The sequence below is a fragment of the Aphelocoma coerulescens genome, chromosome 11 (assembly GCF_041296385.1).
Source record: "Aphelocoma coerulescens isolate FSJ_1873_10779 chromosome 11, UR_Acoe_1.0, whole genome shotgun sequence".
Taxonomy (NCBI): domain Eukaryota; kingdom Metazoa; phylum Chordata; class Aves; order Passeriformes; family Corvidae; genus Aphelocoma; species Aphelocoma coerulescens.
In genome coordinates this window covers 15,317,901-15,330,000 of record NC_091025.1, presented here as the reverse complement: position 1 = coordinate 15,330,000, position 12,100 = coordinate 15,317,901, and the positions used below count along the sequence as shown (strand labels likewise).

At 41.1% G+C, this 12,100-nt stretch overlaps 1 protein-coding gene across 18 annotated transcripts in view; it reads right to left on the bottom strand.

Annotated features, from left to right (window-relative positions):
• ZNF536 (zinc finger protein 536) overlaps positions 1-12,100 on the bottom strand; it is a 333,314-nt gene that overhangs the window by 318 nt on the left and 320,896 nt on the right. For all 18 annotated transcript variants that reach the window (XM_069026397.1, XM_069026402.1, XM_069026403.1 and 15 more), the window contains one exon: positions 1-719. This exon is cut by the window's left edge and continues 318 nt beyond it. In XM_069026397.1, the coding sequence (XP_068882498.1) occupies positions 484-719 (236 nt within the window). In that variant the 3' untranslated portion in view covers positions 1-483. The remainder of the gene's footprint in view (positions 720-12,100) is intronic.

Sequence of the window (12,100 nt, the reverse complement as noted above, 5' to 3'; positions counted from 1 at the left end):
TTATTTTTGGACAAAGACCACTTTTAAGTTTGAAACTGCCCTGTTTTTTAAGTAACTAATGACCTCCTAACATTTTTAAATCACTTTATTATCCCACCTATGTTGTTTGGAAGTACTTGTTGCCAGGTAACTGTTTAGCAGCCATTTTCAAGGGCTGGAAATTTATTTTTCATGTGTAATATATATATTTACACATACACACACACGTATGGAATGTGTGTATTTTGTGTGTGTGTGTGTATGTAGATATATATTCAATGTGGGCATGACTGGATATCTCTGTGTCTGTAAATATATATATATATGTGCATGTGTGAGTACATGTACATATAGATATATTTGAATGTTTTCAGCATTCTGGATGCTTCTGGGAACTTGCATGCCATCCCTTTCCTTGAAAGCAGTTTCAGCCAGCCCTCACCAACCATGTGTCCAAAGCCAGGGTAGAAGGCTACAGCAGAGCAGGGAAGGACCCACTGGGCATCACTCCTGGGCCTTGCTGCCCTCCTCTGACAGCTCTGCCGAGCTCCCTGCCTTGGCAGCCGCCGGCTCCTCCAAATTCCCAGCAGCTTCCGAGTCGACTCTGGAGCGCTTGAACCTGCGGTCGGGGTACTGGCTGTTGTCGAAGGGCATGCGGTGGACACAGAGCACGTGGGTCTTCAGATTTCCCTTCTGAGAGGCACTGTAGGGGCAGTATCTGCACTGGAAAGGCCGGTGACCTGCGGGACAGACGACAGCGTGGTTAGTTTTTGCTTTAGCCCAAGGACATTGCACAGCCTGGACAAATGGGAGACTCTGGAGCCCTCTCCTACTGGGAGGGGCATCGCTCAGTGGCCTCAGTGAAAACAAGAAATCTGTGCTCTTCTTCATTAAAGAAACTGCATTTAAAAAATTCTCTGGATTTCCAGAGCAGTGTAGCTAATCCATCTCCCTCCTCAGCCCCAGCTGTAAATCCTTCAGCCCATGATCCAAACCAAACTCTTGTAAATACAGCGTGTACAAAACTGTCTTCTTTTACATTTGTTAATTATCTTTTTTATTGAAGTGCAATTCAAGGATGACAATGTGCAGACCCTTCGTCTAATAAACACACTTTGTCTTTGGGTGGGTTTCTGGGTAAAGAATTGTATGTTTTATTTCAATCGCACAGATTACTTTTTAATGGAAAGAAATAATGGATTGAGATAGCCAAGGTCTCAAACCTGCAAACATTTACTCCAGCAAGATTACTCCTGTGAGTAAAGATACGCAAGCATATAAGTGTTTGCTGGACCAGGGCCCAAGGTTATCATCAGCTTTAAAATAAAATGTCCAAGCTAGATTAGAAAAGGAATGTTAATGCACAAAATCTGATAGATGCACTTCTTGTGGATAAAACAGCAATCGACTGCGTAACAAAGGCATGAATGAAAGATATCACTTCTCAGTAATGCTATCAATATTCTCTCCTATATTTTTCAGATTATTGTGACTTCAAATCTCCATGCTGTATCTGGTTTTGGAGTTTATGTTTCAACAATCACATTTCAACCTATGCTGGGAAGTTGTTGATGTGTTTTACTGGAACTTTATGAGTTTTGTCTCTCAAATTAACTTAAACCAGGACCATCTGAGGTCAAATGCGCTTAGCTTGCTTTAATTTGCTCAAATAAATGAAGAAATAAATGTGCCAGACCATCTACATAAAGCCAGGATAAGTGAAAAACAATACCCTATCTCCACATTTGAAGAGCACATTTTCCCTTGCTGCTGTGGTACTTCTTAGCAGGCACAAAACAGGTTCTGGGGCAGCAGAGGAGAAGAATTATGCTTCCTGCAATGGGGAAAGGGGCTGGACCCTCTGCCCATGGTTATAGGTGGGAATTTAACAGCTAAACAAATAGACACATGTTGTGCACTGGCCTGATGCTACCTGTACTGGAGAGGAAATGCTGCTATGGTCCTCCCAGCAGAGATGGGAGCATGGGCAGCTGCTGGCACAGGAGCATGAGCATCTCTGTAGCAGAGTGAATTCACCTGAGCCAGCATTAGTGCTCTGGACTGTAAAACAACTTACCATTTTTACTGTAATATCAACACCACCACCTGAAGGCTGAGTCCCCCAAAACATGCTGCTTGCTACCCAGAGGAAAGACACCTGGTTTCCCAAGGCCTTGCCCCAGGAATACAGCCTTGTTTCCTTCCTCAGGGATGGAAAGCTCCCCATCACTCTTTGCTTTCATAAGCTGAAGACTGCCAGAAGTGTGACCACCCTCCAAAATCTCCAACGTGTGTGTTTATGCATGTTATGCCTCCAGCACAGGAAGGACATGGAGCTGTTGGAGCGAGTCCAGAGGAGGCACCAAGACGATCAGAGGGATGGAGAACCTTTTTTATAAGGAAAGGATGAGAGAACTGGGATGGTTCAGCCTGAAAAAGAGGAGGCTCAAGGGTCACCTAATAGTGGTCTTTTAGTTCCTGAAGGGGCTGACAAGAGAGATGGACATGGACTACTGACAGAGTGACAGGACAAGGGGGAATGGCTTCAAACTGACAGACAGCAGGTTTAGGTTGGATATTAGGAAAAAATTCTTCCCTGTGAGGGTGGGGAGGCCCTGGCACAGAGAAGCAGTGGCTGCCCCATCCCTGGAAGTGCTCAAGGCAGGGTTGGATGGGGCTTGGAGCAACCTGATATAGTGGAAGGTGTCCCTGCCCACAGAAGGAGGGTTGGAACAAGATGATTTTTAGTGTCCCTTCCCACCCAAGCCACTCTGTGATTCTATGATCTCACCACTCAGCTCTTAATGCTTTACCCACAAGCAGCTCTTAATAAACAGCCCTCCTAGTTTTTTCCTGCAAAGAACAAATTCTAGGCAAGGAATGCACAAAGCATGGCTGGAGCTAACCACCTCACATGCACCAAACTAAAAGCAAACTCTTTTTTCCCACCACTGAAGCAAGTTCAAACCCGTGTTCAAAATTCCATGCAGAGAATGTAATTTATTAATTCAACTCACTTTAATAAATCAGACAATATAAAGTGCACCTACAAGGATTCAGTTCTGCATTGCTTCCCCCACGACTTACTTTTTCAGGCCATCAAAATTTCACATCACTGCCTTGTGAAAAGTAAGTACACAATAAGTTAATTTGTATTGTCACTATGCAGTACAACTGTGGTAAAGAGCACATTCATTTTTAATCCGATATGAATAATATATAAATATGTATACAGAGTGAGGGTCATAGGAAAGCAAGCGGTACATTGTTTACAGCAGAAGTAGTACAAAAAGTAGAGATTATTCTTGCTTGCAAAGATAACAATATCTGCAATTTGCTTGTAACTAAGGGGTGAAGGAAAATTCCCATTTCTCTTAGGTATCCCCATTCATTAATTTTAGCTCCAAAACTTTTTCGTGGGCAGCAGGCTCTTAAAATAACCCTTCCCAGATAAGTTAGCAATAAATTTATAATGTTTTATCTAGCAGTGGTTGGTAGGTCCTTTCTTAGCAAGCTATAGTTCATATATATTTTACCCACTATATATTTCCCAATAAAATTATATGAAAGCCCTTCAGAAAAAAAAAAATAAAAGAGAAAGAAAAGAAGAAAGGAACCTTCTTGATAGTTCAGGAGATCATGTGATATGCATTGCAATTGTAAAAAAAATAGTTAGACTAAAGATGGGTGGACCAGGGGGGCAAACTGCGGTGTGCATCTTTCTCTGATCAAAAATTGAGAATAGAGGACAATACATTGTTTGCAGCAGAAATAATCCTTTTGTGGAGCAATGTTCTATCAAGTCTGTGACTGAGCACGTGAAGAGACTTTGAAATCCTCTGGATGGAAGCTGACAGTCTAAGGAAGTGGAACAGCAGAAAATAATAATCAAAATTAGCTAAAATGACAACAGTGATGGCTGGACTCAACCCTTTTAAGCATGTGTGGATTTCCCCAGGAGGGGTGATCACTTCCAGCACCTGCTGGAACCTCTCCTAAAAGTGACCTAAACCTCCCAGGATCACACCCAGCAAGGGTGACAGTGCTGTGGTGACTCAGGCTCATCATCTTCCCTAGTTTTGACTGAATTTTAGGGAGCACGAGGAGTGTGCATAAGAGATACCTTCTGGCCAAGATGGAGAAGTTTTCCGCAGGCCCATATTAAGAAAAATCCCTCGGTGTTTGAAACTAGTTCACCTTTTTAAAAATATATGCTGCTTCATTAATTTAGGCTTTGAGAAAAAAAAAGAAGTAAAGTTTGTTTTCTTCTCTTTCAAGTTTGTGATGTGATATGTTGCTTTGTGACACTTCATGTCAGCCTGCATCAGTCACATTGTGTTAGGTTTCATAACATGGCATGACTGATGCAGCCCAACATGGTGCATCAGCTGAACAGTCAGAAACTGTAGGTTTTGAGAAAGACATGGATCTCAGTCTGGGGTTTAGGGCCACTTAAATGAAAGTTTATCTCAAGTAGGGGCCTTGGATTTAAGCAAAGCCATTGCTCAAGAGTTGTTAGAGATTCAAGTACATGCCAAACCCTATTTTGCTTTGTCTAATCTTTAAAACTCAAAATGTATTATTGGAACATATAAAAAGTCAATGTCAATGAAGTGGCACTGGGTTACTCACTGTAATCCAAACACTGCTAATAGTTACTAATTTATTAACTTTGATATAGATCCATTATTTAAGATTAGCGCAAAGGAATACACAAACGAGAGAGAGAAGGAGTGATGAATACTAAAGTCTTTTTCATTAAAAAAATCATTTACATGGTCAAGCCGCATTAATTTTCCACTTCTAAAAATATTTGATCGGCATCCAAATTCTATAAAATTTCCACAAAGAAACATCTTATTTTTGTGGTATTGCAGGCACATATGTGGGGGTTTGCACTAAAACGTAAAAATGGGCATTGAACTAGTCACATGAATAAGATCAGGAATTTATTCCAGATTGTTAAAAGTGTACTAATCACAGCAAAATCATGGCTTTCTCCCAAAGCAGCAAGAAAATGGTAATTTGAAAGAAAAATGCCAATAATACATCACACACAAGCCGTCTGTTGTCCCCACTGCACCACTTTGTATTATATTGCATATGTGTACATATATACACAGATACACGCATACAGACACACACACACACGATTTAATGCATAAATCTAGGGGAAAGGCAGAAGAGCAATAACATGATGAACAGAAAACAAATGCTGTGCAATGTACTATAAATTATAATTAAGCTCTGAATAAAATGTGTTTCTTAGATATGACATTTGTTCCCTTAAAATGCAAAAATGGCCGTGATTATCTGACAGAATGTTTTTCCTTAGATGGCCAATGGCTATAGCACTTACTGAGATGCAATACAGCAAACTCATTTCAGATTTCTTTGCCTGGTTTAAGAATATCCTTTTGGTGAAAATCAAAAATAACAGCAATTACCTCTTTAAAACAAATTATTCCCTCACAAACAGATATTTGAAAAAGCCTCAAAGGCTTGAATTTCTCAGAAACAAATCTCTTTATCTGGGATGTTGGACACTGAAGATCTGGACTTGACTTCCTGGGATGATGTAGCAATCCCACACGGCCAGGGCTAGCTCTGCCCAGGCCCGGGCACTGGTGCAGGACCGGCTGCAGTGGCTCACGATGGATGGGCACTGCCTGCTGCACTGGGATGCTCTGTCCCACAACGTTGCTGGTGGAATGGTCCATGTAATCACACATCTGCTGCCCAGCAAAGCCTGCACTCACACCTTCAGTGAGCCCACACCTCCCCAGGAAGAGCTGCTTTGAATCCTTTTTCCCCACACAAGCTTGTGTTTGAGGTACAACCATCTCTAAGCAGATGAAGCACTAACAGCAGGCAACGATGGCCGAGTGCTTTCTGTGTAGGAAGAGAGGCTTTTTGAGCATCTCCAGTTCTCTGGCAGTGACTGCTGGGCTGAACTCCTGTCTCTCTCAGACCACAGCCTCCAGGTCCCAGGCATCTTGGTGAACACTGCCATTTGAAAGTATATTAGAGCATAATAACAAGCATTTGCAAAGGGAAAACTATTTTCATTTAAATCTTGGCTAGTGCAATTTCCTTTTTTTAACGTATAAATTTTCATAAATACATTTCCTATCCACGGCAAACATCCCAAGTACTGTATGCATTACCCAGGAGAGCAGAATGGCTCTAAAGCAGCCATTCGGATCTGGAGCATAGCAGTATGGATGGGAAAATGCTGAATAAATATATTTGTCCAATAGACAATAATGGCTCTGATTGAGCCATTCCACTTTATTGGTCTCAAAATAAGCATTTTATGAAATTCCCAAAATACCAGACAGATTAAAGTACACCAAATCAGGTTCATATCTGTAATAAAAGTTTTTATAAAACAATTGAAAAGTATATGTTTATTTACACACAGGCCCAAGACCAACCAAGATGATCTTCTGGGAAAATTTCAATATTCTGTGAAGTTTATATGTTTCTTGGATTGAAAAAAAAAAAAAAAAAAAAAAAAGTAAAAACTCTATTTCATGTTGACCAAGAAAAGTCATAAACTCAAAAAGCCTTATCTGAGGCTTTTTTGATGATTTTCTCTGGAACTGCATACAAAAAAAATGCAGAAATATATCTGAATTTTAGGAAGGCTAGGGAACATTTCCAGCTACCAAGGCTAAAGCTTTGGGTTACATGTTTCCATTGGGATGTCTAAAGCCCCCTGATCACCCTCCATTCAGCTGAATTCCTTCCTTACCAGGCTCAATTGTGCAAAGAGTCCTTAGTGGTAACCAGATGAATTGCTCATGGCACCAGTCTAGTGACTTAAATCCCCCTCACTAATACTGAGCACTCCCAGGAGCAGCTCAGGTCCCAGCACATCACTGCCTTTTGGAAGAGCCTTTCTCTTGCTGTGAGTTACTGTGAAGATCTTAATTAGGAGAGGGTAACTTTGGGGTGAACACCCATGGCAAAACATGGCCACCAGCCTGACCCTAAATAAATGCATTAAGGATGTCTGGGAAAAAAAAAACAAAACAAAAAAACATGCCAAGGTCAGCAACCATCCCAATGCCGCCACGAGACACTGCAGTCCTGCTGTCCTGCAGAGATGGACATTCAGTGCACGGGCAGGGTGGAGATTCACTGAACCATCACTGGTTGCAGAAGAGCTAGAGAATAAAAAGACCTAATCTGTAATCTGTAATTAATTTGTATCAAAGATTTTTACTTGAACAAAAAACCTTCAATCATTAGATTGAATTCAACCCTCAGATACCTATATGGCTTTTCTGAAACATAATCAAAGCTGGAGTCTGCTCTCAAGTTAGTGTCTTATACAGTGCTTGGTGTTTCCAAATAGGTATTTCAGCTTGCTGTTGAGTGCACTAAAGTGTTTAATGATGACACAGAAAAGCAAAAGTTGGTGCTACACTTTGCCTTTAATACGAATCAGTAAAATATTATGTTAATTTCACACATTCTCCCTTAAATAAAAACTTCCCTCATAGTAACTATTCAATTCCTGTCTCAGAAGGTTACAATCACTAATTATCACACCCTGAAGTTTCCTTTAAAAGCAAAAGAAGTAAAAACCACCAACAAATCAGCCCTGCTATGTAAAACAGCCAAGTGCAGGTTGGTCTGACATAGAGGTTAACAGTCACCTGGGCACTCCTGACAAAGAGAAATTCTGTTGTCCTTCGTGGACGTGGTTTTACCTTACGGAAAGAATCACTCACAAAATTATGGAAAATATCACTACTTTAACATTTTTTTACCTTTGTTATGTAAAATATGGAAATGATAATTATTTGGAGGTAGAGTGAGGAACTTGTTAGCCATCTGTACTGCACTAAATACAAGGGAACTAGGAAATGGCCAGTGAAATCACTGATGGTGTAACAGAGACTAGCAAGTCCTGGGAAAAAAAAACATTTCCCATTTCTTGCAGAGTTGGTAAAACAACAGAATTAATCAGCTCCAGCCACTCAGCACAGAATTTGTTTCTTTTTCAGAAGAAGATATTCACACAGGAACTTTTGATTTAGAAGGGAAATGGATCTCTTCTTGGAAGTAAGGAAAAGCCTCAGCAGAGTAGCTGAAAAGGTCCTCCTAAACAAATATTAAACTTTATGGGAACCCTGTAAAGCTAAAATTCTGAGATAAAGGCAGAAGACTGCGCTTTCTCTGGACCTGTGTGTCTCAGACCACTGCTGGTGGGTGCACACACAGTGTCCTGTGCACAATGGCACCAGTTCAGGTTCTGACATGACAAACATGAGTTACGAGCCTGGAGCCTCAGCGGGCTCCAAACGAGGTTAGTGGGAATGCTGTCATTGATTGAGCTTGAAATGCCAGACTATCATTGTCCCATGCTTTGGGAAATTTAATTACATTTAATTTTTCATATTTATTTACTTTGGATTATACACATAAGTAGAGGACAGAGTTCTTATCAAGGGCATTAGATACCTGTTGTAAAGAGCAGGCCAACTCTGACTAAAGTAATAATGGCAATGGTTACAGAAATCATAATCCTTCTCCTAATCCTAAACTCACAGCAGCTTGTGTTTTTGGCCAAGCTTTCATTTCCAGCCATTTCTTCCCCCCTGGTACCAATTCCTGTTCTCCCAAATCTTGATGAGTCCCTTCACCTCTGCAGCCTGGGCCTCTCCACACAAGAGGGGAGAGGTACCTGAGCCCAGGGAGTGAGCAGGGTACAGTCCTCACAGCCTTCTCTTTCCCTGGTGCTTTGGGGATCCACGTAGACTGCAACTAATGAAACACATTTTGAAGGTAAGTGGCAGACTTTTCTTCAATATTAACTAACCCCAAGTTCTTCTGATCATCAAAATTACATGCTCAGAGTCCCACCTTTGCCTTTACTTACATATTTCAATTAATTGCTATGTCTGCTCACTCCTTTACTTGTTTTAATCACTTCAATAACATTATATTCCCATTCTAACCCCCTTGAGCAAAATATCTCAGTTTTCCTACTAGGTCATTCACAAGTTTTCTCTCTAACGTTCTGTCATATTTTTTAATTGTCTCAGTAAATATTTATTATTTCAGGGAGCATTTACGACTTCTTGAATGAAGTTGCATTTGAATTTAATGTACCTATGATTTCCCAGAATAAATGCTGTACTGGTGGCACTGGGATTTTAGTAAAGAGAACATTCAATTCAGAAGCTAATAGGAAAGACATTGTTAATGATGGTATTTTACTACCAAATATCCTTTATTCTGCCTAGCAATTCATAAATACAGTAGAATTTTCTCTTTCACTCTGGGCAACTGTCTTGAGTTTATTTATTTTATTTGGCAGAATGGAATTTAAAAAATCCCATACTCAGCTTTCTAAATCTTTCCTGCTCACATTTGGATGTGTTACATCCTCAGCTGGTGTCAAACTGGACAGTCACAAGCCTGAGCCATGCAAAGACCAGCCCCTCTGTGCACAGCCCTGTAAGGATACCAGGTCTCCCCATCACTTCCGTGGTCCATAAATCACCTGGGGGGGAAGGGATGGAATTATCCACGTGCTATAATGTTTGCTGAAGCAGGACCCTAAGCTAGAACATTTTTTTTCTGCATGTATGATGTCACTTAGACTAACCCTGCTCTCCTTTCATTTTAGTTGTTGCTTTTTCATGTAACTGGGGTAATTTAGATGGTATTTTGTCACATTAACACTTGTCATGTACCTCATAATTCTCTAACTCCAGCAACGTGTTAGTAGAGAGACTGAAGAAGAACAAAACACTTTAAGTAAATAAATATCTAGCTCACTAATAGCTAATATTTCAAATTATCCAGGAGTAGCTCACAACCCCACTAATCATTCCGCTAAAACATCACTATTATCTGTTTATGGGATTTGGTGAGTGGACTTCTCAGAACAACTCATTATTGGCAATGCTTCTGCATTATGTGCCATCACAGCACAGAATTACCACGAGCACAGCCTGAGTGGGAACTCAGAGCAGCCCACCTCTCACCAGGCACATTTCTGATGTGGGTGTACATATAGCTAATGTTTCTGTAAAAAAATAAAACAACAAATTTTCGTCATATCCCATTCAACATACTAGGAGATCAAACAGTAAAAATTAAAGGGCTGCAAAGAGTAAATTGAGCATTAACTTTGCAGGACCTTTCCCTCTGGAAAGTGCTGTTGGTGTTGTCACAGAAAAAAAAGTGTCTTTTTTATCAAGTCACAAAGGAAATGCTTTCTCCCCTTCTCCTTTTCTTTTCTATAAAAGGCTCTCTAAAATGAAAGGTGTCAGACTTTGCTTTTTCTTCTTGGCATGATCCAGAATGTATGGCTGAGGAATGACAGATGTCTGCAACCAGCTGCAATGAAGCATGCTAAAGTTTCAGTCTAATCCACTTATTTCACTGCAGTCACGTAAACCAAAACAAATGGGCAGTGCCTTACATTATAAAAACACAGCAGCATTACTTTGTTGCATAATGTAGCTGATACGCCATCTTTTTATCATTTTTCCTACTGCAGAAAGAATTCACCTCTTTATTAAAAACAGCCCCTGAAAGTTCTCCCGTTCTGCTTGCCTCTATTTTTTTCTTTTAGTGTCACAGCAGTCCTGCGATGCTCCATGCATTACTCAATATGCGGCTATTATAAAAACACCGTCATATTTTTCCAGGGAAGACTGCTTTTGTTTTTAAAAACGTGATCCAATTCAGAAGCCACCGGGCCTTATTCTGCTCTCATCCTTGCTGCCAGCCCATTGCTTGAACAGACCTGCGCTGCTCTGAGTCAGGATTGGATCTGCCATCAGATCAGTGCATGTTTCATCTGTGCAAAAGCCAAATAACAAGTGCACCAAGCACTTACCTGAATGGGTAAAAAAACCCCCCACGTGTCTGTTTTCTACTGATCAAACTGGAAATGTCATCAGAGACACAACTAATAGCCTTAATCTACCCGACTAACCTCATTCAAAGCCCTCCCATTTTAATGAGGAGGGAGACCCACTACCACTGTGTTTCCCGAAGCGCTGAGCACCCCCCCGTGTTTCGTTATGCCAGAGGGAGTATAACCTAAGTGAACATGGCATTGCTTCCTGGGAAGGGAGACCCTGCCTCACTCCAACATGTAGTGCAGCAACCTTTTGAACCCTCCCCTCTTTAATCCTTGTATGGAAAGGGAAAGGATGAGGAGTCATGTGGCTCCCTCCCTGCCAGCAGTTCCAACAGCTGGGAAGCACTCTTTCAGCGCAATTCATAAAAAAAGATGTGTTGGATTTCGCCGATGGCAGAATGGTGTACAATTTCTGGCCCTTCAGGCTAAAACAATAAATGCAAAGAGGAAAATTTGAGATTTCCCCCCTTAAACTTCCCACAACAACCTCAGCAAAACCACATGACTTGTCTTGTACAATCTCCCTGGTGTTTTCAGTGCTACTTTGGCAGGAAATCAGAATTACTGTTATATAAATTCCATCTGATGCCAGAGCTACCATCTGTGAGTAAAACTGCTTCACCTACGTCTGCCGGCAAAGCCACTCTCCCAGAGACAAGGGAGAAGGGGAAAAAAAATTTGATTAATTTGCAGAATGCTTGTGATTTGCTCATATATTATTATAACTGCTCATCAGCACATGACAAATTCCCAGCACTCCGCACAGGAACCCGTTCAGTTTCAGCAGTTTTTTGCGTCGGCACCTGACAGACTGCAGAGCCACTAATGACTTTCAGATGCTTACAAACAGTAATTCTATCTTCAGAATAAAAAGAAAAATCCGTAGGAAGAAAAGAGTAGAGTTAGTCTATTCCATTTCCTTCCTGTATATCAACATGATTTAACTCTTCGGGGCAGCGGTGGTTCCAGGATCACAACACGGCTGCTCCTTGCCTGTAAAAGACAAAGACTGCCAATCTCAGGGGAAAGGTGGAAGCAAAAGCCAGTCTCTGAAGGCTTTCGCTACACCAGCTCCGCAGAGAGCCAGATACAAAGCAGGTAGCCTAGGAAAAGGCACACCTACCCTTGCAGTACAGGGAGAAAATACATGCTCTCCCTGGTGCTCCCAAATTCCGTGTCTATTTCCCTATTTTAATACTTCTGATAACCTTTTACATTTTCAGGGAA